Source organism: Paroedura picta, chromosome 17 (assembly GCF_049243985.1).
Source record: "Paroedura picta isolate Pp20150507F chromosome 17, Ppicta_v3.0, whole genome shotgun sequence".
Taxonomy (NCBI): Eukaryota; Metazoa; Chordata; class Lepidosauria; order Squamata; family Gekkonidae; genus Paroedura; species Paroedura picta.
Window position 1 is genome coordinate 4,858,707 of NC_135385.1, and position 25,533 is coordinate 4,884,239.

The 25,533-nt window shown below is 52.9% G+C and overlaps 1 protein-coding gene across 3 annotated transcripts in view; it reads left to right on the forward strand.

The window, feature by feature from the left end:
* The first annotated feature begins 19,211 nt into the window (after positions 1 to 19,211).
* PDGFA (platelet derived growth factor subunit A) overlaps positions 19,212 to 25,533 on the forward strand; it is a 52,834-nt gene continuing 46,512 nt past the window's right edge. The window contains exons 1-2 of one of the 3 annotated variants that reach the window (XM_077317209.1): positions 19,212 to 19,728; positions 21,472 to 21,568. In XM_077317209.1, coding sequence (XP_077173324.1) covers positions 19,660 to 19,728; positions 21,472 to 21,568 — 166 coding nt within the window. In that variant the 5' untranslated portion in view covers positions 19,212 to 19,659. The remainder of the gene's footprint in view (positions 19,729 to 21,471; positions 21,569 to 25,533) is intronic. The other 2 variants (XM_077317210.1, XM_077317211.1) reach the window with 2 other exon arrangements.

Below are 25,533 nucleotides of genomic sequence, written 5' to 3' on the forward strand. Positions count from 1 at the left end.
TTTCCTTTCTCCAATTAACTAATGAGATATTATCTGCCTTTTTCCAGTTAGTGGCAATTATCATTCTGGCAGCGACAATCAGAAAGTTCACCAGTATTTTCTCGTTATACTGAGCATTTTCATTCAGAAATACATTGAGGAGACCCAGCTGGACTGAAGGTCCTTTAACATCTCCTGCGGCCTTTTCTTGTTTTAAAACTTGGAGATGATGGGGATTGAACTGCGGACCTTCTGCGTGCCAAGCAGAGGCTCACTGAGCTACTGAGGTCTTTCCCATCACTTCCTGCCTGGTTCTTTTACCTGGAGATGCCAGGGATTGAACCTGGGGCCTTCTGTGTGCCAAGCAGAGGCTCTGCCACTGAGACAGAGTCTAAGGTCAAGTCTTTCTCATCCCCTCCTGGTTGGTTCTTCTAACTGGAGATGCCTGGGATTGAACTGAGGACCTTCTGCATGCCAAGCAGAGGCTCTGTCACTGGCCTACTGAGGTCTTTCCCATCCCTTCCTGGTCCTTTTAACTGGAGATGCCGGGGATCGAACCTGGTACCTTCTGCATGCCAATTTGTGGTTGACCGCCACAAGCCTGCTGGCCAGGAGCGGCAGCCTACAAATAGGATGAAACTAAATAAAAAGCAGACCTGTGTGAGAGAACAGTTCATGGGAGCGCATTCCTTGGGTACGGTGGCCCAACATAAACTGGTTTCATGCCACTTCTCTGGAGTCTCCCCCAAAGGATCCTGGGAACTGTACTTCAGTGAGGTGCCAAGAACTCTTAAACCGGAGATCCCTAACCTTCTCCCCATGCACGGCCTACAAATCCCAGTTGTGCCTGGGAGAAAAAAAATCAGCTATTGCAGATATGCCCAACAGATGTACCCAACAGGCCACTTTTGTGTTCATCTGTCTGCCCCTGAACGCGCCGACCGCCACTCTCCAGCGGAGGGGTTTTGCATTTTGCACAAATGAATCGTTTCCTCTCAGATCTGCTCTCCAGAGCTCTCCTGGATTCATAAAGCCTATCTTGGCCTGGGAATCCACCCAAGATGTCCCCCAGCAGGAACGCATCTGTTCCGGGTTCCCTCCCCCACCCCTTGAAATTTCTTTGCCGCGGAACGGGCTTTTACTTGGCACACATCTCTTGCGTGGCAAATCTGGAGCTGGCCAGGCGAAGCGGCATCTGCAGCCATCTGTCCAGTGCCTGGAATTTGAGAGGCTGTTTTGTGCTTGAGTAGGCTGGCTTAACCACATGCTAGGCAGAGCATGAGAATCTCCCGGGGCCGGAGGGCCGCCACGCTCGCCCCGAGATGCTAAGGATTCGGGGGGGTCAAAAGATTCGGTATCCCAAGGATCGGAATGCTACCCAAGAACAAGAGAAAAAGATTTAATAAAAACTGGGTGGTTGCATTTATTAAAGAATTAAAGATGAATTAAACTCTTTAGTAGGGTTAACAAAGTGGTTCTGATTAAGAGGGTGGCAGGTTTCTTTAAAAGTTAAGTCAACGTCCTGTTAGAGCTGTTTTCACACAGCTGTTCTGTTAGAGCTCTCTCGGCCCCACCTAACTCACAGGGCGTCTGTTGTAGGGAGAGGAAGGGAAGGCAATTGTAAGCCATTCTGAGACTCCTTCGGTAGTGAAAAGCGAGGTATAAAAACCAACTCTTCTCAATTATTTCAGCACGAAAAAGCTACACAAACAGGCTCAGCTGCAGGCACCTCAAAACAAGGGAAATGTCCATTTTCTGGCAGAACAACTGCATCCACGAATGTGTTGAGTACTTGATTAACACATGAATGCTCATATGTTTCACCAGCTAAAAGCCATAGGGCAAAAGCTGCCCTCATGAGAAGACTTGAGCATTATGCCACCGAAATCTTTGAATGAGCAACGGAGAGGATTTGTGGACAGGAAGGAAAGGCACTGTCAGATTTCTCCTAAATCAAAACCTCAAAGCAAGTTCAGAGGTTCCTGGATGGAAGGGTTCCAAGGGAAGCAAGGAAGATTTTCCAACAAGGCTGGAATGCTGCAGACGGGCCTTTGCTCCTCCTTGCGAGTCGCTGAAGCAGAACGAATCCGGCGAAATAAGTTGCAGAATTCTGTTGCTTTCATCTCAGAATTCTGCGGTGGAATTTACAGGTTGCAGAATCCAGTCGCTCTTGTCGGGGATTTGGGGGACGGAATTCACAAGCGCAGAGCACAGAGAATACTCCAGGCATTACACCAGACCCGTTCCATGCAATGCCGCCTGATCGGTCCTAGAAACAGCGATGGCCAAGCCATGTGCATTGTGTAAATTGGTGCTCTCCAGGTGCGCATTGGCTGGTTCTCCAGGACAGACATGGATGGCTAATCGACGGAAATTCTTTGAAGGGTTTTATCCTGGTTAGCCGGCTTTTCCCTGTTGGTGCGGCAAGTCATATAACCGGGCTGTCAAAAGTGGCACGAACATTTCCGCCTGTTCTTGAGGAGCATGAGAAAGCTTGTGGCCAATTGGTCAGGGGAAGAGGAGGCCGAAATGAATTGCAGTCCAGCCTGGCCGTGCATCAAAGTGGCGCCCTCCAAAGAACCGTGAACAAAAATGCTCCCTTGCGTTTTTTGGAAGGGGTGGTGGCTGGGGGAAATTGATGGGGTGCCAGGAGCGCATTCAGCCATTTTTGTGTTTTTGGACAAAGCTCAAAGGGCTGGCTGGACCCAGGACAGCAGCTGAATGCCTGGAACTGGGCCACTGTGTCCGACTTGGAGAAGGCCTTTTTCGGGGAACGGGGAACGGAAGAATTTCAGTGGGACGTATTCATTATTCACCAGCCACAGGGAGTTCACCTGCCGGCCTTTTGTATAACTGTGTGCATGGACAGAGTCAGACCCTAGTTCAGTGGTAGAACTTCTGGTTTGTCTACAAAAGGACCCCAGGTCAATCTCTGGCTTCCAGTCCTGCAGCATCAGGGGTAGTCAAACTGTGGCCCTCCAGATGTCCATGGACTACAATGCCCAGCTGGCAGGGGCTCATGGGTATTGTAGTCCATGGGCATCTGGAGGGCCGCAGTTTGACTACTCCTGCTCTTGATGAAGGTTGGCTCCTGCTTACATTTAGTGGACACCTTGACCAGGGCCTGCTTTTGAAATATTAGAGGTCTCAAAGCATTTTATTTGGCCTTCTGGTCAACAGAATTGACTATAGGTCCATACTCTCCTGGATGTATCTTTTCCCGGAAAGGAGCCAATAATATATATATAACAATTACTGCATTTATTGTATATTTAACGCCACCTGGTTTTATTTGATGTCCAACCATTGATAACAGCGGTAACGCCAAAACCCATCCGATTAGTGGGAAGCTTCAGTATGTATTGATTTTTCTCGAGGTGATGCTGAAAAACCTTGAGTTTTTAACTTGATCAATCAGTACTGGTACTATATATATTTTCAAGATTGTGTTCCGTGTTGTGTAGACTTAAGTTCACCCAACATCTCCTGGAGAACTATTGCCTGTCAACGTTGACCTCGATAAACCAATAATCTGACACAGTTAGGGCAGCTCCATGTGGTCAAACATGGTAGGGAGTCTTTCACCCACTGACGGGACATGGAGAAGACCCCAGAAGACCCCCCAGCGTCACTAGCCCAAAGGATCACGCTTCTTAATGACTCGGATTGTCACTATACCAAATCCGGCATTATCTACTCAGATCAGCAGCAGTTTTGCAAGGTCTCTGATAGAGGTCTTTCTCGTCGCCCCCACTGGAAGATGCCAGGTATTGAAGAAAACCTTCTGCAGGTCAGACAGGTGCTCCATCTCTGAGCTATAGCCCCTTTCCCAATGTTTTTTGTTTATTTGGCTACCGTTGACGTAGTTCAACACAGGTATCCTGTCACCTGTTGCTTGTCTCTTCTCCAAGCGACCCGACTCTCTTAACCTCTCACCAAAAGGCTTGGGTTTCAACCCCTCCACCATCCTGGATACCCTTCCCTGAACGCGCTCCGACTCATCAAAATCCTTCTTGAACTGCGTCACCCAGAACGGGACGCAATTTTCCAAATGAGGTCTAACCAATGCAGAAAGGAGAGGTATTAGAACTTCCCTTGCTCTAGCAATGCAGACTAATATCACATTAATCTTCTTTGCTGCCATATCCATCAACTGATAAAAAGGTAAAGGTAAAGGTATCCCCTGTGCAAGCACCGAGTCATGTCTGACCCTTGGGGTGACGCCCTCTAGCGTTTTCATGGCAGACCCAATACAGGGTGGTTTGCCAGTGCCTTCCCCAGTCATTACCGTTTACCCCCCAGCAAGCTGGGGACTCATTTTACTGACCTCGGAAGGATGGAAGGCTGAGTCAACCTTGAGCCGGCTGCTGGGATTGAACTCCCAGCCTCATGGGCAAAGCTTTCAGACAGCTGCCTTACCACTCTGCGCCACAAGAGGCTCTTCCATCAACTGATACTCACAGATATATTCCTCTGAACATGGAGGTTCCATTTTGCTTTCGTGGTGCCAGAGAAGGGATGTGCAGCAGCTGCCCCTCAAAGCCAACAAACCCTAGCCTGATTCTAACCGGTCAAAAAAGGACCGGCCAAGTCTATTCCGACAGCACCCCGAGCCGGTGAGGATGAAGTGATTCAGCGGAAAGCTCTTCACATCCCTTCTGCCTGCCAAGCAGATTACAAGCAGATTAGCCCAAGGATCTGGATCAAAACCCCCTTGGCACAGAGGCGGGCCTGTAAACAAGCAAGGCGCCCTCCCGTCGTGTATTAATATTTGCCGGAGATTAAAGGGAGATTAATTGAGGCTGATATCTACAATACCAGATTTATTTTCCTGACAGATCGGATACCATAGCACAAGGACTCCCGAAGACACAGCGTCTCAACGAATGAGCTGTTCGCACAGACAAGAAGCGTTCGCCCCAGACAGCGCATAATTTGGGAAACGGACGGTCGCTTGGAACGGGTTGCGATTTAGCCTGTCTGGAAGGCTGCCACATTGGCACCCCGGCCGAGGAACTTAAAATTTCCAATCTTCAATCCCGTCAGTCCATGCAGTTTCCATAACGAAATTTGCAACCGTCCCTGCTTCGTCCATGTGGCCCTGGAGGTTGCTATGGTGGAATCTGACTTTTTCTTCGATTTCTTTCACCGATGGCTCTGAGGTCGAACAACTAATAGTCAACTTTGTGGGTGGGTGTGGCTTCAAGGGAGTCAGTACCAAACTCACCAATGGGCCCCTTGAGCTATGAATTCTATTACTTTATTTTATTTTTAGATGTATACCCTGCCCTTCCGCAGGGCAAATTTGTTCCCAAAGCTTTTTCACCACAAAGACCCTTGAAGTCTAGCCTCCCTTCCTTCTCTGGCCTTTGACGAGAGGGCATCATTCGCAGTAGATTGCTCTGGTCCATCCTCTTCTGATGGTGGCAAGAAGGGGATGGAGGGAAGTGTGTCACATGACCCTATGTCTGTCACATGACCCTATGGGCGGGAAAGGCTATGCTGAAGCCAGAGGGTAGGGGGCGCACTCTCAGGTTCTAGAAACTTCTCCGTACAGCTCACTAGCTCCCCTCCCTGGCTGGCCCGTGAAAGTGCAGTTCCCCATATGGAACTGCACAGAGGCCACAAAAAACGATATTGCTCACCGACTCGAATCGTGTCATGGGCTGGAGGCCCTGCCGTCGTTTGCTAACTTTATTCTCCCGTCATTGACATAATGCGTGCACAAGGGGAAGAAAAGAAAACCTGAGAAAGACCGGGGGATGGCTGGCAGATGGATTGCCTTTCTTATCCAGGGCCATCTGTGTAGTTTCTAGGGAGACACGTTATGGGGAGGGTGGGGGGCGTTGTGGGGATGAACATCGACTTCTTGACATCTTGGCTTCTTGGGTTGAGTGAGGAACAGTTCTGTTCTCCAAAATGCCAAGAACGAAGGGAAGGGAAGGTAAGGGAAGGGAGGGAGGGAGGGAGGGAGGGAGGGAGGAAGGAAGGAAGGGAGGAAGGAAGGAAGGAAGGAAGGAAGGAAGGAAGGAGATTGGAAATGGGGTGGGAAGGGAAGGGAAGGGAAGGGAAGGGAAGGGAGGAAGGGAGGGAGGGAGGAAGGAAGGAAGGAAGGAAGGAAGGAAGGAAGGAAGGAAGGAAGGAAGGAAGGAAGGAAGGAAGGAAGGAAGGAGATTGGAAATGGGGTGGGAAGGGAAGGGAAGGGGACATTCTGGAATTTCATTTGTTCAAGACATTTGGTCTCGTGCAACTGTTAGTGCCTGGATCCCCAATGTGGCACCCACCAATGAGCTTCCTAGTGCCTCTTAGCTTCCACTATCACAGGATGATGCTCGGCTTGGAACCACCCAACAGGATCGGTGGCCAGCGTTTTCCAAATTCCAGATGTGCCCATGGGCTGGAGTTCCGGGAGATTTGGGGGTGAAACCTGGGACAGTGAGGTTTGGAGAGAAGAGGGACCTCACTGGATATTCCGCACACCCTGGATAATGCCCTTTCCGTGTGCTGTCATAGCTGAGCGGGACTGGAAAATCCACTTCTGAAGTGCATTATCTAATGAGTGCGGAATGGGTTACATTTCACGGCTGACACAGGGTGTGTGTGTGTGTGTGTGTGTGATATTCGTGAGCTCTTGGGCACACGGTGGGTGGGAGCCAACCCAGGTCTCCCCTCCCCAATTCTCTCCCCCACTGCCACCATTTCACAACTGTGAGTGGCCCATCTTTCCTTCCAGTATGAGGCAGATGGGAGGGGAAGAGAGGGATAGAAAGAGAGAGAGGGAAACAATAGGTGGCCAGTTTAGCCAAGAAAAGATTGCAGCCTTTTGTGACCCTGTGAGGAATTTAGCACCGCATGCCCTAAAGATTTATCACCCATAGCCCCTTTTATAGCTCACCTGAATGCTCCAATTATCTGTTTATGGCTGGCAATTCCCGGCTTCTGGGTCAGCAGAAACCAAAAAAAGAAAGCTGGGACTGGTGCGATTGGAACGCCTGGGGGAGGACGGGGGAGCCCAAGAAGGCCCGCCAAACGGGCTGGTTTCCAAGGGGGCTTTCCTCGGCCTCCAGTCGCCCATCTCGGCCTCAGCGATGGAGAGGATGGCTCTGCCTTATGCTCCTCCCGTCTTGGGGAATGCACCCAGGCCATCTCTTTAGCTAACCTTGTAGGGGTGCCAACCTCCAGGAGTGGCCTGGGGAAAAAACGTCCCAAGAGCTAGGGCTGTTTAGGTGGCAACTGAAGACCTCCTGCTAGTACAACTGATTTAGTTAGATGGAGGTCTGCTTTGCAAGCCGGATTCCGTAGCATTTTGCCCCAAACCCTGCCCTTCTTAGGCTCCACTGCTAAAACCTCCAGGCATTTCCCAAATTCACTGCCGGCAGCTGTAATTACAGCTCACACCCAAAAGCACAGAGATCGGTTCCCCTGGGGGAAATTGATGTTTTGGAGGGAGGACGATACAGCAGTGTCCTTGACCTCACCAAACTCCACAGCCAAATCTCAGAGAGTCCCCCCCCCCCTGTGAAACTGGCAACCCTAACCCCCTGCCCCCTGCCGGAGGGCCAGTGGGACCTGGAACCCTACTCAGCTGATCTGGCTTGACCGCCACTTCATCCAGCTTATTCTGAGCTGGATTACGAAGCTTGTTGCATTCAGCATTGTTGACTGGAGAACAGACCAGGGGTGGCCAGATGGCGGCTCTCCAGATGGGCATAGACGACAATTCCCATGAGGCCCTGCCAATGTGCGCAGGGGCTCATGGGAATTGTAGTCCATGCCCATCTGGAGAGCCGCCATTTGGCCACCCCTGGAATAGGCACCAGTCAGCAAGATGGCTTAGGGTTGTGTGGTGTTCTCCTGACGTTGCAAGGGCTCTCCTGGTCACAAAGCTCTCAGAAGGAAATAGATGCTTCCCAGGGAAGGCTGCATGCGTGACATCACTTCCCGTGCTGGCCAGGCTCTGCCCCCTCCCAATTGCCAGGGATTTCCCAAGCTGAAGTTGGCAACTCTCCAATGGGCCAGTGGGTCCAAGCTTACTACTAGGTGGAACAAAGTTTGAGTTGAGGGGGTATCTTGAAGACCAACACCAAAAAGAGAGCCAGTCTGGTGTAGTGGTTAGGAGTGCGGACTTCTAATCTGGCAAGCCAAGTTTGATTCCCCGCTCCTCCTCCACATGCAGCCAGCTGGGTGACCTTGGGCTAGTCACAGCACTGAGAAAGCTGTTCTGACCGAGCAGGAATCTCAGGGCTCTCTCAGCCTCCCCTCCCTCACCGGGTGTCTGTTGTGGGGAGAGGAAAGGGAAGGCGAATGTAAGCCGCTTTGAGGCTCCTTCTGGTAGAGAAAAGTGGCATATAAGAACCAACTCTTCTTCTTCTTCTTCTTCTTCTTCTTCTTCTTCTTCTTCTTCTTCAATCTCTGGGATGTTTACTACAATGTGGCGGAAATCTGCTCTCCATTATATAAGAGAGAAATGAGCAATTGGAGAAGAGATTCGGTGCAGTGCTAGTTTTCTGCTGGCTTCCTACCACCTATCACACTGTTTTGATATTTCAGGAGGAACTCCCCCCCCCTCCCAATAAATTGGAGACATTCTTCACTCTTATACCTCAAAAAGGGTCATTTGACAGGGGGAAAGCCAAAGAATTATTGGCCAATTCTTACTATTCTGAGTGAGAAGAAATTTAGAAGAGTTGGTTTTTATACTTTACATTTCACTACCCCAAGGAGTCTCAAAGCAGCTTCCTTTCTCCTTCCCTTCCTCTCCCCACAACAGACAACCTGCGGTGCAGGTGGGGCTGAAAGAGCTCTGTGAGAGCAGCTCTATCAGGGCTGTGACGAGCCCAAGGTCACCTAGCCGGAGGAGCAGGGAATCAAACCCGGCTCGCCAGACTAGAGGCCGCCACTCTTAACCACGACCCCAAGCTGGCTCTCTCTGAGCATGACTCCTGACCGAAAGCACCAAGCCCTCGCCCAGCCCTGCATGCAGAGACACAACGGGCAGCCTCCTCTGAGTGCACAGGCGATCCGAAGCGATGGAACGATTGCGCGGTTACGGATCCAGAAACACAACAAAACCACAGCCTTTCTCCCCTACTAGAGGCAGAAGGCAAGAAGGCAAAGCCAATGCGGCAAATCATACAGAGATACTGCTGGCTGGCTCCCCCCTGGCCGGGGTTCCAAAGAGCTTTGGAATTACATAATTGCTTTTCTGGCCCACGGGGGCGTCTCGGCTCTCTCTCCTGGCATCAATTACTGCTCTATCAGATTGCCATTGCTTCTCATCTGCCCTCTCTGCCCTTCACTGGTCTGCCGCCTGGAGCGAGTGTTAAACTAATTTCTCTCCTTTCTCCGCGGCCTTTTCAATTATTCTCTGTTTGCTTGATCCGCTCCCAAAATACATCCTGCGGTTCCCCTTCTTTAGCCTCCGCGGAAGACTACAGTCCACATCTTCTCCTATGACAACAAGTATGTAGAATTGGCCAAAAGGGGAAATTCTTCCCGCAGCTCTTGGAAAAGGGGGGAGAAAGTTTTTCCTTTCTTTTTTGTGCAGGGAAAGGGGAAAAGGGGGGGGGGGGAAGCAAGGCACATGAAGTCCTGTACAAAATCGCAGCAGCTGCCCAGAGGTCTCCGGAGTGGGACGGGGTCGGGACAGCCGCTGTTAACTCCTTCGCGTTCGCTGTTTTTCGGAAGGTGTCCATAACCCCCGAGGAGTGTCGGATCTGAAAGAGGGGTGGGCCGGGAGGAAGGCAGGAGGACGGCTGGACGGGTGAAGAAGAAGAAGAAGAAGAAGAAGAAGAAGAAGAAGAAGAAGAAGAAGAAGAAGAAGAAGAAGAAGAGAAGGAGGAGAAGGAGAAGGAGAAGGAGAAGGAGAAGGAGAAGAAGGAGAAGGAGAAGGAGAAGGAGAAGGAGAAGGAGAAGGAGAAGGAGAAGAAGAGAAGGAGGAGGAGAAGGAGAAGGAGAAGGAGAAGGAGAAGGAGAAGAAGAAGAAGAAGAAGAAGAAGAAGAGAAGGAGGAGGAGAAGGAGAAGGAGAAGGAAAAGGAGAAGGAGAGTTGGTTCTTATATGCCGCTTTTTTCTCCCCGAAGGAGGCTCAAAGCGGCTTACAGTCGCCTTCCCACAACAGACACCCTGTGGGGTGGGTGAGGCTGAAAGGGGCGAGGGGCAGAAAGTGGCAGCAGACCGACACTGGGCCCCAATGCGTTGGGGGAAGTGGGTGGGCCCAGATGGCACTCCTCACCAGCAGAGCTTTCTGACTGGCCACACAGATCAACAGAGCATTGTTAACGTGTACTTTTTAAGAAGAAGAAGAGCTGGTTTTGAATGCCCTGCCCAAAAGGAGTCTCAGAGTGGCTTACAAACACCTTTCCTTTCCTCTCCCCACAACAGACTAAAAGAACTGTGGATAGCCCAAGGTCGCCCGGCTGGTTGCTTGTGGAGGAACGGGGGGGGGGGCAAACCCGGTTCTCCAGAGGGGAGGTTGCTGCTCTTGACCACTCCGCCACGCTGAGTCTTAACCACTACCCCACACTGACTTGGGTTTTCTGAGCATGGTTGGCTCCGTGGTGCCCTTTTCATGGTTAGCTCGGCCTCCTGCAGCAACCATTTTGCGGTTGTGCCCACCCCTCTGTGGCAGAATTTCCTGATGTAGTGTGTAAGAGCAGTGGCCTCTAATCTGAAGAGTCAGGTTCGATTCCCCGCTCCTCCACAGGCAGCCAACTGGGTGATGACCTTGGGCAAGCCCTGTCAGAGCTGTTCTCACAGAGCAGTTCTGTCAGAGCTCTCTCAGCCCCACCGACCACAGAGGGTGTCTGCTTTGGGGAGAGGAAGGGAAGGCAATTGTCAGCCACTCCGAGACTCCTTTAGGCAGTGAAAAGCAGGGCATGAAAACCAACTCTTCTTCTGAAAGTTGCCCGCAGGACCCAAACGGTTCCCAACCTCTGGACTAGGATGGGCGAGACCCAGGTTCAAATCCGCCATGAATTCTCTCGGGGTAACCATGGGCCAGACACCCCCCTCCTCCATTCCCAGGGGGAGTCACATACAGCACCGCCAGCTGCTTGGAAGAAGGGTGGGGATGAACTATACTAAGCAGTTCTCCAGTAACCACCTCCTGGATGTCTTTGCGAAACCGCCAAGCCTCACCCGCAAATATTCCCTGCGGAAGCTGCCCCTGAAGGGGCTGCACAGCAAAGCCAATGTTCTGACCCGCCAGGACAACCACCGTCCTCCTGAACTTCCTCTGATGGGGAAGACCACCTGCTGAATGCGGGGAACATTCTTCGCCTTCCCGTTTCTCCCTCGGATTCCCCTGCCAAGGCAGGTGTGATTTAACTGCGGTGGTTATTTTTCTGATGGAAGTGAGCAGGCCCGTCAAAGGTCACACTGGTTACCAGTAATGGTTGAGGCCAGGGGTATGTGGGGGGGAGGCGTGAAATGTTCTTATCGTGGCCTTGGCCGAGCATTTTAGACATCAATGGCTCAAGGGACCCGGCGGTGCTTTGTCCATCACCCCGGATGCAAATTCACGGTCACTTTTTCCCTTTGCATTGCCCGGGCATAAGATAAGATAAAGAGTTATGAAACAGGCCGGTGAGAGAGAGAAAGAGAGAGAGGAGAGAGTTATCTGGATTGCACTTCACCAGAACTGTGTGTACTCTTGCGGCTTCCGCCCCCAATTCACTCTTTTCCATGGAAACCCAAAATCTATATTCTGAAGAACTTATGCAAATGAGCAGCCATGCTGACTTTGAAGAAGGGCCTCTGCTCACCCCAGGGAAGTTCGAGGAGCCGGAAAGCCACCCTGCCAGCACATGGGTCGGTCAGGCGCATATGCACCATGCTCCTTTGCAGCTTCCCAAATTTTACCAGATTTTTGAAGTGATCTCTACCGTAAGGACATAAGCTTTCTTTAAAACTGAAGGCGGGAGAGCACCCATGGGAAACGGTGCACCCATCCATGCACCGTAGAGCAGGGGTAGTCAACCTGTGGTCCTCCAGAAGTTCATGGACTACAATTCCCATGAGCCCCTGCCAGCATTTGTTGGCAGGGGCTCATGGGAATTGTAGTCTATGAACATCTGGAGGACCACAGGTTGACTACCCCTGCCATAGAGTGTTCAGAATTGAGGAACCTGTCTTTGAAAGTCAAGAATCTCTGTCACTCTGAGAAATATCTGGAGATTTGGGTGAGGGGAGGGACTTCAGTGGATTATAATACCACAGCTTTCTCCTTCCCACTTGGTCATTGGAGCCAGGGGATCTAATCTCTGTCACAAAGAAAGGCAGCGTGGTGTAGTGGTTAACAGCAATAGCTTGCAAGCCAGGTTTGATTCCTCGCTCCTCCACATGCAGCCAGCTGGGGGACCTCGGGCTCCTCACAGCCCTCTTAGAGCTGCTCTCGTGTTCTCCCAGAGCAGTTCTCTCAGGGCTCTCTCAGCCCCACCTCCCTCCCAGGGTGCCTGTTTTGGAGAGAGGAAAGGGAAGGCGACTGGAAGCCGCTTTGAGATTCCTTCGGGTAGTGAAAAGCAGGGTATAAAACCAACTCTTCTTCTTCTCCAGCTGCAATCCCAGGAGCTCTCTAGCCACCCCTTGGAGGCTGGCCACCCGACGGAGTAATCCTTCGTCACGTGCTTGGCCTGCCAACTTTTTTGGGTTGGGAGATTCCCGTTGACTTGGAGGCAGAACACGAGCAGGGTGGGTTTTGGGGAGGGACTTCAGTGAGATGAAATGCATGAAGTTCACCCTCTGGGGTCTGGAGACAAGTTCTCATTCCAGGAGAACTCCAGGCCTTCGACGGTGCAGATACAAGGGCTGTGAGCAATGCGATTGCAACTAACGTCGCCCCCCAGGACTGACAAGCCACTCCTCACAGATTGGGGCAGTCCCTCGCCTTCTTCCCGAGAAAGCAAAATCTGCCAGAACACGAAGGAGCCAGGGAGCAAAGGAAAGCCTTCTCTTCATCAGATTAAAAAAGGCTGCTAAATTGACCAGAGGTTGGGTTCAGCTGTTCAGCCGCTTTTAGAGAAACCTCTGGGTGTATCTCCCCCCTCTGCCCCTTCCCGGTTGCTTGTTTCATTTCCAGCCAGCTCTGCTCCAAGATAAGCCTCTGCCAGCGAACTAATGCAGGGGCAGCGTCACCAAGATCTCGATCACGAAAATCCTCACGGCCTCCCAAGGAGGGGGCAATTGTTGTTGTTGTTGTTCCTGCTGTGGTTACTATGGCAGCCGGGATCAGAATTGGAAACCTTTTTGAGCGCCCCCCCCTCCCCTCCCTCCGATTACAGTAGGGTCAGATATTTTGGCCAATAATTCCCTGCTTGCGTGATATCATCGGCTTCCAACAGAGGGGAGAGGGTGATAGCTGTCATTCTGCCTGGCCACATTCCCTCTCGCGGTTGCTCTTGTAAGAGTTTTTGGATTTTTTTGATCGCTGGGAGTCCCCGCCGCACGATACCGGCACGCCGCAGCTCAAATCGGCCCAAATTGTGCGGAGGGCATGATGTCCCGGCACACTGTGAGAATTAAACAAGTCATAAGCTGCTGTGAGCCCCTCCAAACTTTCATCCTCAAAAGTGTGGCAGCAATTCCAAAGGGAGTCTGGCGGCTGCCTGTTGCATCTCTGTGTGAGTCACAGTCCGGGCCTTGCATTGTCTTCTAAAGCAGGGATTCTCAAGTTTGTGCCGCAGGAGTCTCCGAAGTGTGAGAGGGATTTAGTGTTATCTTAAATTAAGACTTTCTCCCTTATAGGGGCAGGTTAACTTGTCCCCTCCCAAAGTGACCTGGTTGGGAGGGGAGGGAGGGTCCCGGCCATTCGAACCTTTGCCAGTCGGAGTTCCTCTCGCTTCAAGTCAACCTGTGCCGGCTTGACAAGATGGGTGAGTGTTTTCGTTTTAACTCACGTGGGAAACAGTGGCGTAGCTTACGGAGCTTGGAAGTCTGCTGCAGACTGGCGAGTGCGAATTAAACACAGCTCAGCCCAAAATTACAAAGTCATTCTTACGAGATTTATCGGCTGTGCCACTATTACGGACCCCGGTATAAAACCTGCTTGACTATTGACCGAATTTAAACTCTTCATTGAGAGTTTAGAGGAAGCATCTTTAGCACAGGATTGTATTTACGCCGTCGTTGTGCTGAGAGTATTCCTTAAAGAAACCAGTCGTATTTTCTTTTAAGATCTTTCCCATTGAGAACCTGAGAGAGTTAGCCAGCAAAGTTTTCGAAGTATATCCCAGATTATATAATAATACATTTTGTTTAGGATGCCTTGCATGTAGCATTTATTATTGGCATTGAGGTTTCTTGCTTGTAAGCCCCATGTCTTTATTTTATAGTTACGTCACTGAGGAAGCACGGGTAAAACGGGTGTATAACCGGTCCACGTTCTGACGTAATATACTTGGCACGAAAGCTGTCATTTCCCTGCTATATTTTGTCTCTTTCTTCTGCTTCTTCGCTGGCTCCAATTGCTGAATGGTCACTTTCTCCATCCCATCCCAGCAATGCAGAGCAGATGCGTCTGTGTGATGTCACTTCCAGGGAGTGATGTCACTTCCTGGGGGCGTGGCCAGCGGACATCACTTCCTGTGTGCCTCAAGGCCTGAAAAATATTTCATATGCAGAAAAGAGGGCTGGTCGGCTGGAAGGTCCCAAATAAGAAAAAATCGACCGGTTGGCTTTCTCAGTATTTTCTTGTTTTTATTATTTCTAATTATATCTGAACCTAGTCCTCCGTAGATATTCTCTTCATATCTTAATTGTGAAAATTACGAACAAAAATCTTGAACCCAAACAGGTTTCCCGGCTATGCAAGGTTTATCAAACCCCCGTTTTCAAAACTTCTTCAGTGGTATGACCTACAAGGTAATTATTACAATAAACTATTTTTTATTCCGAAACAGGGGCGTGTCCCTCGGCCAAGGGCCCAGCCTCCGAGCTCCCCTAGGAAAAAGCCACTTCTGGGGGTTGATTTAGAAAACATCCTTCTGTTATTGTTTCCCTGCTGAGTAGCAACGTGGCCACGCAATACCCTCCGCCTGCCCAGGACACAAACCACCTGCAAGCGGGTCGGATGCTACTTTGTCCTTCGGAGGGCTGAAGCTCCAGGGCGGCTCTAAGACCACCCTGTAAGGCCAATGACATCAGGAAGCACTTGAAAGACCACTTGTGTTTCAGTGGGAACTTGGCAAAGTGGTCCATTAAAAGGGGCCTTTTGGTGGGGGCGGGGGAGAGGCAGGGAATTACATGGCCAAGCCCTTAACGCTGCTACTTACCTACCTACGCAGTTACTCTCTCCCGCCCCCCCCCCACCACTTCTTCTCCCTTTTTATTTTAAAGCTGCAGACGAAAGCTTTGGGGCTGTGCATTTTACAGTCTGTCGTCTGGCTAGTTAGCACTCCGTGGTTGTTACTGCCGTTAATCCACTTAAACGCTCTAGGTATTGTCGGATGAGCCCCTGCTATTAACACGCTTTGTTCAGAGGAGAAAAGAGCCCTTGTTCAAAACGTTCCCGGCAGCCTGTCTTGGCTGCAGGGTGGGTGGGTGGGTGGGTGGGGTCATGGGTGGGGGGCTGAAAATGGGAGCTGCTTGCAAATTCTGCCCTCTCCCTTTGGGGGAGTGTTGTTCTGTGTGTTTGAAGGCATCTTCCAGTGGGTACAAGCACCCTGGAGTTTTTCTGACACCCTTTCACCAACTCTTCAACGTGGGGCAACACACCCATTCTACAGATGGGAAAGGGCAGACTGAGGAAAGCATGGCTCCCCATCTGACGGAGAGGTTGATTCTGTGAAGGCTCAAGGGGGTGGCAGGTGACGGGATGAGCAAGAGGGTTGTGAGTGTCCTGCACAGTGCAGGGGGTTGGACTAGATGACCCAGGAGGTCCCTTCCAACTCTAAGATTCCATGAGAGGCGTCACAATGGAAACTGAGTAACCACAAACTACAAAAACAATAGCAAAGGGCTTGGGGCAGGGGGTAGGTGGGAGAGATCTCAAGAGAGCGCTATCCCAGAAAGCAAAATACGAAGAGAAGCAACGAGACAAGTCTGTGTAGAGTGCAGTCCTAAACAGAGCTATACTCATGAACATCAATGGACTCAGAAGGGCGTCACTCTGTTTAGGACTGCACTGTCAGTCACTCAAGATAGAAATCTGCAAGGCCCGTTCTAGGCTGCCATTCCTGCCGGTTGTTCTGTCTACAACAGGGGTGGCCAAATTGCGGCTCTCCCAATGTCCGTGGACTGCAATTACTATGAGCTGGCAGGGGCTCATGGTAATTGTAGTCCATGCACATCTGGAGAGCCACAGTCTGGCCACCCCAGTCTACAACATTCCTTCCCAGAAGGAAGCCAGGCGTCGAAAACACCTCCCGAAAAGTGCCCAGATATTAATTTTTAACAGGTTTGCAAATTGGACAGCGGTGCCAATTGGTTGTGTAAATTCAGGCGGGGTTCTTTGGCTTCCCGAAGACCAAGGAGGGGCCGAAATCAGTAGGATACGGGTTTAATATTTAACCGAAGGGCTGGGGTGTTGACTTTGAACTCCTTTGAGATGGATGGCCCAGACCAAAACACCCAGCTGGGCGGACACCCAAGTCGATCCAGCAAGGTCTTCCGGGAAGGGGGTGAAGAAATTCCTTGAGCTTTCGGGTTTCTTCCAAGGCCCAGCCTAGAGCTTGCACCCAGGAAACTTTGGTGGTCGGAAGGGGGCCACCGGACCCAAACTTTGGCCATTCCTCTTTGGGGGGGCTGGGTGGGGGGTCATTCACAAGCCGGTCTTCTCTTGCCTACCTGGCAAGCACATCAAAGCGTTGCTGCTTTCGGGACCGGCAGGAAGCACAATGACTTTGCGATTTGGTTTGAGGACGGGGAATGTGTAACGGGAGGGGTCAGCTAGACCCAAGCGACCGGGAGGAAACCGCATCCTAGTAGGGGCTCCCTGGAGAAGCAAAGAACCAATGAACCGAGGGACGAAGGTGAGAATATCGGTCTGGTTCTTCCGCTCCAAGGACGTGGAGAAGAGGAGACGGCACGTGTCCAGGAACCAAATGGGCGACAGGAAGCACCTCGATGCTCCCTGCACTTAAAGAATGTGTGTGGCTCAGTGGAAGGGCCAGTGCTCGGCAGGCAGGAGGTCCCAGGTTCGATCCCCCACATCTCCAGTTTAATGGACGAGGCGGGAATTGCGGGGAAAGGCCGCTGCCCTCGCCCCGGCCAGTCTGAACATGCAATACTGACCTCAACGGAGCCTGGGTGCGATCCAGTACATACAAGGTAGACCTCGCTAGCACTAAGCATGCCAACCTCCAGGTGAGGCCTGGAGTTCTCCCAGATGTGCAGGCAAGAGAGACCGGCCCCCGTGGAAGAAATGACAGTTTTGGAGGGGGGGGGCTGCAGAGAATCACATCCTTGTTGATCTGTCCCCACCACTCACCAAACTCTCCTCCCGAAATCCTCAGGAATTTCCCAGGCCAGTTTGCAGTCCTACTTATTGGAGAGCCGATATGGGGAGGCGGGTTTCATTCCCCGCTCCTCCTCCACCTGCAGCCAGCTGGGTGACCTTGGACTAGTCACAGTCTTCCTACAAAGCAGTTCTCTCAGGGCTCCCTCAACCCCACTTACCTCACAAGGGGTCTGTTGTGGGTATAGGGAGAGAAAGGCTCTTTTGGGACCCCTTCAGGTAGTGCAAAGCAGGGAATAAAAAGCCAGGCCGTCTTCTATTTCAACACCCCCCCACCCCCCACCTATGTAGCACACCCAGACAGGTCACCCCAATGATCAGAAGGGAACGTCGATTTTTTTTTTTTCAAGCCCTTCTCATGCACCTAGTGTCCTTGGTCCTGCTTCATGGGGTTGCCAACCTCCAGGCTACACCTGGACCCCCCCCAATCGCCAAACTAGGGAGATCAGCTCCTTTTGAGAACGGCGGATTCTCTCCTTTTCCTCCCCAAATACCGCTGGGGTCCCCCCCCAGGAGAGCCACGCAGCAACGTTTGCGGAGCGCGGGTGCGCCTTGGCCGGAAGCCTTCCCGACGTGGGGTGGGGGCGCCGCCTTAACGGGACCACTCCTCCCCGGCCGGCAGACCCCCAGGGTGGTAGCCCCCCACCTCACCCCACCTCCGCTCCACAGCAGCTGCCACTCACCCACCCCCACCCCCGCCGCACCGTCATGGCGATTGGGGACCCCCAGGGGAAAGGGGAAGGCTCCAGGTTAGGGGAGGCGGCTCGCTCCGGGGCCGCAGAGCAGACCCCCTCCCCTCAAGCCAAGCCTTGGCCGTGGGGTGGGGGCACAAGTGGCCGCCCCCCCTCCCCCTCCGGCCACTTCCCCGCGTGTCTAGCTGGGTGTTTTCCTCTGCTCGGGTGGCTTTATTTTATTTTATTTTGCAGTGCGGTGCAGCCGGAGCCCTGGACTGGTTGCAGATTGCAGTAGCGCCAGCAGCTGCAAAGGGGGAGGGGGGGGGGAAAGAAGCAGAGCGCCCCCCCCCTCTAGCTCACGCCTCGGTTGTTTGTGGTCGGCCTGGCTGCGTGCAAAGGAGGGCAGAGCCGGAGGGAGACCCCCCGCCTCCCCCCACCCGGGCTGGTTTACCCCCACACGCTCTCGAGACCCCCACCCCACCCTGGGGGCAGGATCGACCCGCCCTCGTCCCATAACTCTCCCGAGTTTGCATTGGGGGGGGGGAATGAAAACGCACACACACACACACGCCACGATTGCAACAACAACAACAACAACAATAATGACAAAAATAAATAAACCTGGCTCAAGTCTCTCCCCCCTCCGCCTCTCCCTTGCAAAGTGCAGGCGAAAGTCCAGCCTCCAGCTGGCATTCTCTCCCCCCCACCTCTCCTCGCTCTATTTTTTTTTTTGGGGGGGGGTTGCAAGGCGATCCGAATCCCATGCGAACGCAGCAGCCCCCTAATCCGAACCGAAAATATTATTCCCCCCCCCAAAGAAGGGATGGGCCCCCCCGCAGTCTGTTATTTTGATTCTTGCAGAAGACATATCTATATATCTATATCTATGTATATAATAAAAATGATTCCCGGAAGGAGGTTTGCCCGTCGCCTGGCGAGGGAGACCTTGTCGGAGGGGCGTGTGCGCGCGTGGAGACGGGAGGGCCGGCGAAATTCTCGCTCTGTCTCCCCCCTGCTGCAAATGCGCGTCGCCTCCGGGCTTCGCCTCTCGCTAAGGGGTGGGTGGGTCCAAAACCGGGGCGGGGGGGGGGAGCGAGAGCAAGCGAGCGAGCAAAGGCAGGCAGGCGGGCGGGCGGGACTGGCGCGAACTCGCCGCTGGGGCGCAAAGGGGGCGCGCTGCCTGCGAGCAGGTGATGGGCGTTTCGGCGGCGGCGGCGGCCCGCGCCTGATTTCGCACGGCACAGCCGACATGCAGGAGCAGCGGCGGCGGCGGCGGCGGCTGTAGCGCGGGGGGAGGGAGGCGGCCAGGAGCCCTCCCGGCAAGGACGCGCCCGCGGGCGCAGGTGGCCCGTGGCCCCCGCGCCGGCGTCTGGGGAGGGGGTTTGGTGGCCGTGGGGTTGGTGGTGGTGGTGGCGGCGGGGGGGGCGCGGAGGGACCCGGCCGCCCTCCCCCCCAGCCCCGGCCCCGCTGCCTGCCTGCCTGCCTGCGGGATGGTGCATTCGTGGCCAGCCCAAGGAGCGCGGCTGGGGCTCCGGCGCGGCACCGCCGAGGCGCAATGATGAGGAGGACCCCGGCCGCCCTCGGGCTGCTCGGCTTCTGCTACCTGCTCGCCGCCCTCGCCCAGGTAGGTGCCCACCCGCCTTGCCCTGGGGGATGAGTGGGGGGCTGCAGGGAAGCCGGAGGAAGCCCCCCGAAGGGACCCACTTGCTTGCATGGGTGGATGGGTGGGAGATCTGGGAGATCCTTTGCACGGTTCATTTCTCTTTCAACCCCCCCTAGGTATGTATGTATGTTTGTTGCATGCGGGGGTTGAGACACGCGTGTCGACGGGCGCCCGTTTGAAGGCGCGCTGTCTGGACGCCGGGGCGTGGAGGCGAGGCGGCGGGGGAGATGGGCGCGAACTGGCCCGGCTGGGCGCCTTTGCCTGCTCGCCAGGACCTGGCAATGAAGGGGGGAGGGAAAGAGAGAGATTGAGAGAAACGGTGGGTTTCGAACTCAGGCCCCATCTGGGTCGAGCTTCCAAAGGGCGCCTTTCCCTCTTTCCCTTCCCCATTCCCCGCACGCACACACACCAGTCGTGGCCCGAAATTCTCTTTATAAGGGCAAAAAAAGAGAAATCTGGGCAGCCGTGGCGAATTTCGCCCAGAGTTCAAGGGACGCTTGAGCCGGGGGGAGGGGAAGGAAGGGGAGATCCGTGTTTTAGGGGGCTTCCATCTCTCCCGAGTTGGCTACCTGCCTCCCCTCCCCCTGGGGGGTGGGGTGGATTTATTACAGGTGGCTCTTCCCCAGGGTGGCCATGAAATCTCCCATGGGTGCTTTGGTGTGAAACTGCCAGCTTAGGCTTGTGGGGCTGTGTGGACGCAGGACCTGGGGAACCGGTTCCCGATATCAGCTCTGATATCAGTTCACCTCTGGGGAACCCCCTCCCCCCCAACAAAAATACATTTCGGAGGGGGGGATGGGACGGTGGCGAGGAGGAGGAGGAAGAGCAAGAAGCAAAGATGACGCTGTAAAATATAGAGAACTTCACTTCAGGGCGCTGGGGAAGTTCTCTCTCGCAGGAGGGTCCCCGAAGAAGCATGGTGTGTGTTAAAGAGGCAAAGAGACCAGCCCCATCTGCAGATCTCTCCCCGGCTTGATCGGATGCATGCTTTACTCGGTGGAAACCCCCACCGGCTTCAGTGGGGCTTCTTCCCAGGGCTGCGTCCGGAGGATTGGGGCCAGCCTCATGACCTCTGCTCTTTCCACCCGGCGTGGCACCCTGGGGCGGGTGGCCAGAGGGTGGAGGGAACACCCACCCAACAGACTGCAGGCATGCTCCGCGCATCGCACATCCTTAATCCTCTTTGCATGCGAGTAACACCCCAGTCCATGTCCATTCTCCGGTGAACGTGCCCTGGATTGTGGCTTTTCGGGCCGCCTCTTTCTCCCTCACCGTGGGTTGCTGGGAGAGCTTTTTGCCCATCTCGGAAAGGTTTCCAGGGTGGGGGCGATGGAAGAGGGAGGCCCAGACGCCTCGAAGATCCGTAGAACGGCCCCCTCCGTGTAAGAACCCGGCGGTTCTCAAACCAGTCTGCCTTCCTGGAAGAGGACACCTGCTAGAAACGCCGGCTGGAGGCAGCCCTGCAAGAATTTGCAGGGTTAGAGGCAATTGCAAGGTTTGTTTTTTTTTCCAGAGAGGGGGAAAAACAACCTTGCTTGCTTCCTGGATTTATTGGGGATGGGGTGGGGAGGTGGACGGCCGCCCCAGGGCAAGCCACGCCGTCCTCCGTGGCCACAGACTCCGCTGGAAAGGTGGCCGCTGGGAAGGAGAGGAGGAGAATGATTGGCTGGTTTTTGTCCCTTCTGTTTTTTTTTTCCCCCGAAGGAAGCCGAGATTCCCCAAGAGGTGATTGACAGGCTGGCTCACAGCGAGATCCACAGCATCCGTGACCTGCAGCGCCTCCTGGAGATTGACTCCGTAGGTAAATTATTCCTGTGCCTTCCTACTTTCTTTCCTTTCGGGAGGAGAAAAAACCTCTCTGCCCCATTGCTTTAGGCAGCAGGGGGGTGGTGTTCACGCGAAACAGGAGGCCTGGGAAGTCCCTGCCGCTCAGGACTGATGTCACCCAAAGGTCAGCCCTTGAGGGGTGGCCGGCTGAGTCAGGCATATTTGGGAGAACAGTTTGGCCAGAACGGAGCAGAGACTTCTGGCCCAAGACACGGTGTGCGTTTGGAGCTCCTACGGTTCTGATATTTTGACAGAAAGCTTCTCTGTCTGCCCATCCTCCCATCTGTCCGTCCGAGAAGTTCCACGCCTGGACAGCTCAAGAGTGTTTGTTTGGACTGGTATCGAGTGACAAAGTGGGCTCTCCTTCCCAAGGGCCAGGACGGCTCCGGAGCCTTGCCTGATATTAGCAATGTTTGTTTCTGCGGTGCATCAGCGTGGGCCCGTTTCACAGAGAGATAACTGAGGCTCAAGGCCATGCTCCTGAGTGGAGCTGTGCCCTTCTAAGTTTGTGGGCTGCAGTGGGTTTAGGACTCTGCTTGGGACAGAGCTGTAAATCTCCGGAAGAACTAGGTTCTGTTCTCCGGTCAACATTTCCCCCGTCCTTAGAGAGCAGAATTTTTTTGAGTTTTGATTGAACCGAGTCGGATTTGTACGTTTGTGTGTGTGTGTGTGCCTTGGCCCAGGTTTTCTGCATCGAGCCGCGGTGCTGTTGTTGGCTGGCCGTCGATATGGCAAACCGGTTCCGTCAGCTGCAGACTGTTTGCTCGGATTGAGGAGGGGGGCCTTTTCTGTGGTGCTCTGGCCCCAGGGGCCCTTCCGTCTTGTGGCGGGGCACAGACCTCGTGCTTGAAATGGGCTTCAAATGCCACAGGGCCATGCTGCAGTTGTTTGAACTGTACATTCGGGATATTTGTGTTTGTCTAAGATTTCCTCGTCTCATTTCGGAACTCGGTGGCCTCATAATCCTAGATATCTTTATATTATTATCACACACACACAAACACACCCATTTACCCTGCTAAGATAAGCTGGCTTGTAACCGGATGTGACTCTTTATTTTGGTGAGTGTTCTTATATATAAATGTATTTACCCAGGAGAATTTCTCTCGCTGGGACAAATTCCCACCGCGTCGCCTGTAAAATGCCACAGTCCTGTTATCTTTAAGATCCCCAGCCTTGGGGGTCCTTTATAAAAATATCCCAGGCGGTGTTTATGAATGAAGTCATGTCTCTACAAGATGGTGGGGCTCGGAGGAGAAAGGGAATATCGACTCTTCCTTTTGACTTTTGACCAGAATGTCTTTCCGCTGAGTTTATCTGGCTTCCCTTGTAAAACCGTCTAAGCCCAGGTTGTTTGCCTGCACGGCTACAGTCACCTTGTCCATTTTGCACACTGTCGCTAAAGTTAATCCGGTGCAATTGCCAAGGCCGAATCCGCCCTGCCCGTGTGCCGTGTGCTCCGAGGAGAAGGGCTGGTGTTTATTTTTGCAGAAATATGCAGAAAACAAAGAACTTTAAAGGGGAGGGGGGGGGAAAGACCGAGGGAAAGTCGTAACGCATCTTGTATCTGCAGCCAAGAATCTGGCAAGTTGTTACTTGTGTTATTAATAGTGGAGGTGCTGCTTTTAAACAAAGGCATGGTTGTTGGGCCTTGGAGGAAGAAAGAAAGAAATCACAGGCCCTTGGGGAAGTTTGATGTCAGCTCGAGTCTCGGATTCGGGCACGTGAATGTAGTCTGCTTTCAGCGGGTCTCCTCCGGAGCCAGTGGCTCCCAATCCGCTGGAAAGTTCTCCTGTGCAAGGTCCGTGGACACTAATTTGAGGTTGCACACAGGTTCATACCGGCAATGCTGCTCCAGGCGATGATCGGAGAGCACAGCTAAAAATGTATCCCTCTGTGTCTGTTCAAGACCTGGATAGGAATTCCACGGATGCCATATTGGTTCTGCCAGAGTGGGCCAGAACTGAGCTCTGTAAATAACCATGCGCCCACTCAGTTTAAGCACTGGCCTGGAGGGTCCAGCTAGCCTGACCTCATTGGATTTTGGAAGCTGAGCAGGGTTGACCCAGTCTAGAACTTGGGATGGGAGACCACCAAGGAAGGACAGTGTTGCTATACCTTCGCAAAATTCATCTCTGTTCATTTTTTGACTCGGAAACCCTCTATGCCAAGCTAGTTCCAGGATGGTAGTGGTATTGGCCTGCAGCAGAAGAGCTGGATTCGAATCTAGTGACACCTTATGTCCAGAAACACCTTCTGTACTTGCTAAGAATTTTTTCTGGGCATAGAGCAGTGGTCACTGGAGAAATGGGGGGTAGGCTGTGGATTTCCTGCAGTGTTTAGGGGTTGGGCTAGATGGCCCTTGGGAGTACCTTCTGGCTCTGTGTTTCTTTGCTGTCTCCCCAAACGTGAGCAAGTATGGGATATCTCTTTACCATCTATAGAAAGGTGAAGTAGGATTTATTGGTACAGAAAATTCAGATGACTATTTGTGAGATGAACACTCTTCTCAAACCAGGTCGCATTCTGCACACATTGGATAATGCTCTTTTGCAGCTGGAATGTCCTGTGCAGACCAAGAAAATCAACTCCAAAGGGTATTATCTAACGTGTGCCCAGTTCTCGCTGTTGACACCAGTTTTAATTCGGCACAGATGCCGACATTTGTAAAGACCCGTTCCGGTCCCTGCCGTTTCTCAAATTATTATTGCCCTTGAAGATAATTCACAGAGTTTGACTTCTCCCCGCTGAATCAATAGGGGTTGGGCAGGACTAGTTGGCTGGGACTTTGGCGGACAAGACTGACGGAAGATATCAAGGGCAAAGCAGCTCTTTTCAGGAACTCCTGTTGAGAACTGTAGAGCTGGGTAATGAACGAACTGGCAGGCAGCAGAGCTTTGTTTGTGTGTTTCCATTTAGTGGCAAACAGGAAAAGCAAGGCCCTCGTCTGTTGTGAGCTTGCAGGCCACAGTTTGTGCTAACCGCGGTTTGGTGCGATTTCGGAGTTTGCAAACACACCGTAGCCTCCACCGCGTAGTTGGAAGGGAAATGAAACTGACGGGGAAGCATAAGCAGAAGAGCAACTCTCTGAACCTGTTGGCTGTTGGGAAGCTTTGCCTAAAGTAAAGGAGGGGCAAACTGGGGCTCAGCACAGGGTCTTGAGTGGAGTCCCGCTGGAACTTCTACAACTTTCGTACTGTTGGGAACCCCCGGAAACAATCCTCAGGCTTTGAGTGCCCAAGAAATGGCGCGACCATGCAGAATATCATTGGGGAAGCACAGCTGTTTACACCCCTTCCCACCCTGTCCAGGCCCAATATTGGTTGTTTTGAGGGAAGGGAGGCTGGTGGACAGGACTGCATATGGTCCTGTCAGCTGATCAACGTTTAAAACATTTCAGAAAACACGTACAAATGAATTAACTCCCACCCAGGGCTGGAAGAAGGAGATTTTAAAAAGGATGTGGGCAAAATGGAGAGGGTGCAGAGGAGAGCGATGAGGATGATCTGGGGCCTGGGGACCAAGCCCTGTGAGGAGAGGCTGAGGGACTTGTGAATGTTCAGCCTGGAGAAGAGGAGGTTGAGAGGGGACAGGATGGCTCTCTTGAAGTATTTGGAAGGTGGTCATTTAAAGGAGGGCAGGGAAGGTTCCTGTTGGCGGCAGAGGAGAGGACCTGTCGTAGTGAGTTGAAACTACATCAAGAATTGTACTGGTTAGATATCAGGAAACAAATTTTCACAGTCTGAGTAGTTCAGCAGTGGAAGGGGCTGCCTAAGGAGGTGGGGAGCTCCCCCTCACTGGTGGACTTGAAGCAGTGGCCGGACAGATCCTTCTCCTGGATGCTTGAGGCTGATCCTGTGTTGAGCAGGGGGTTGGGCTAGATGGCCTGTGTGGCCCCTTTCAGTTGTATTATTTTACTTGGAGGATGGCTGGATCCAC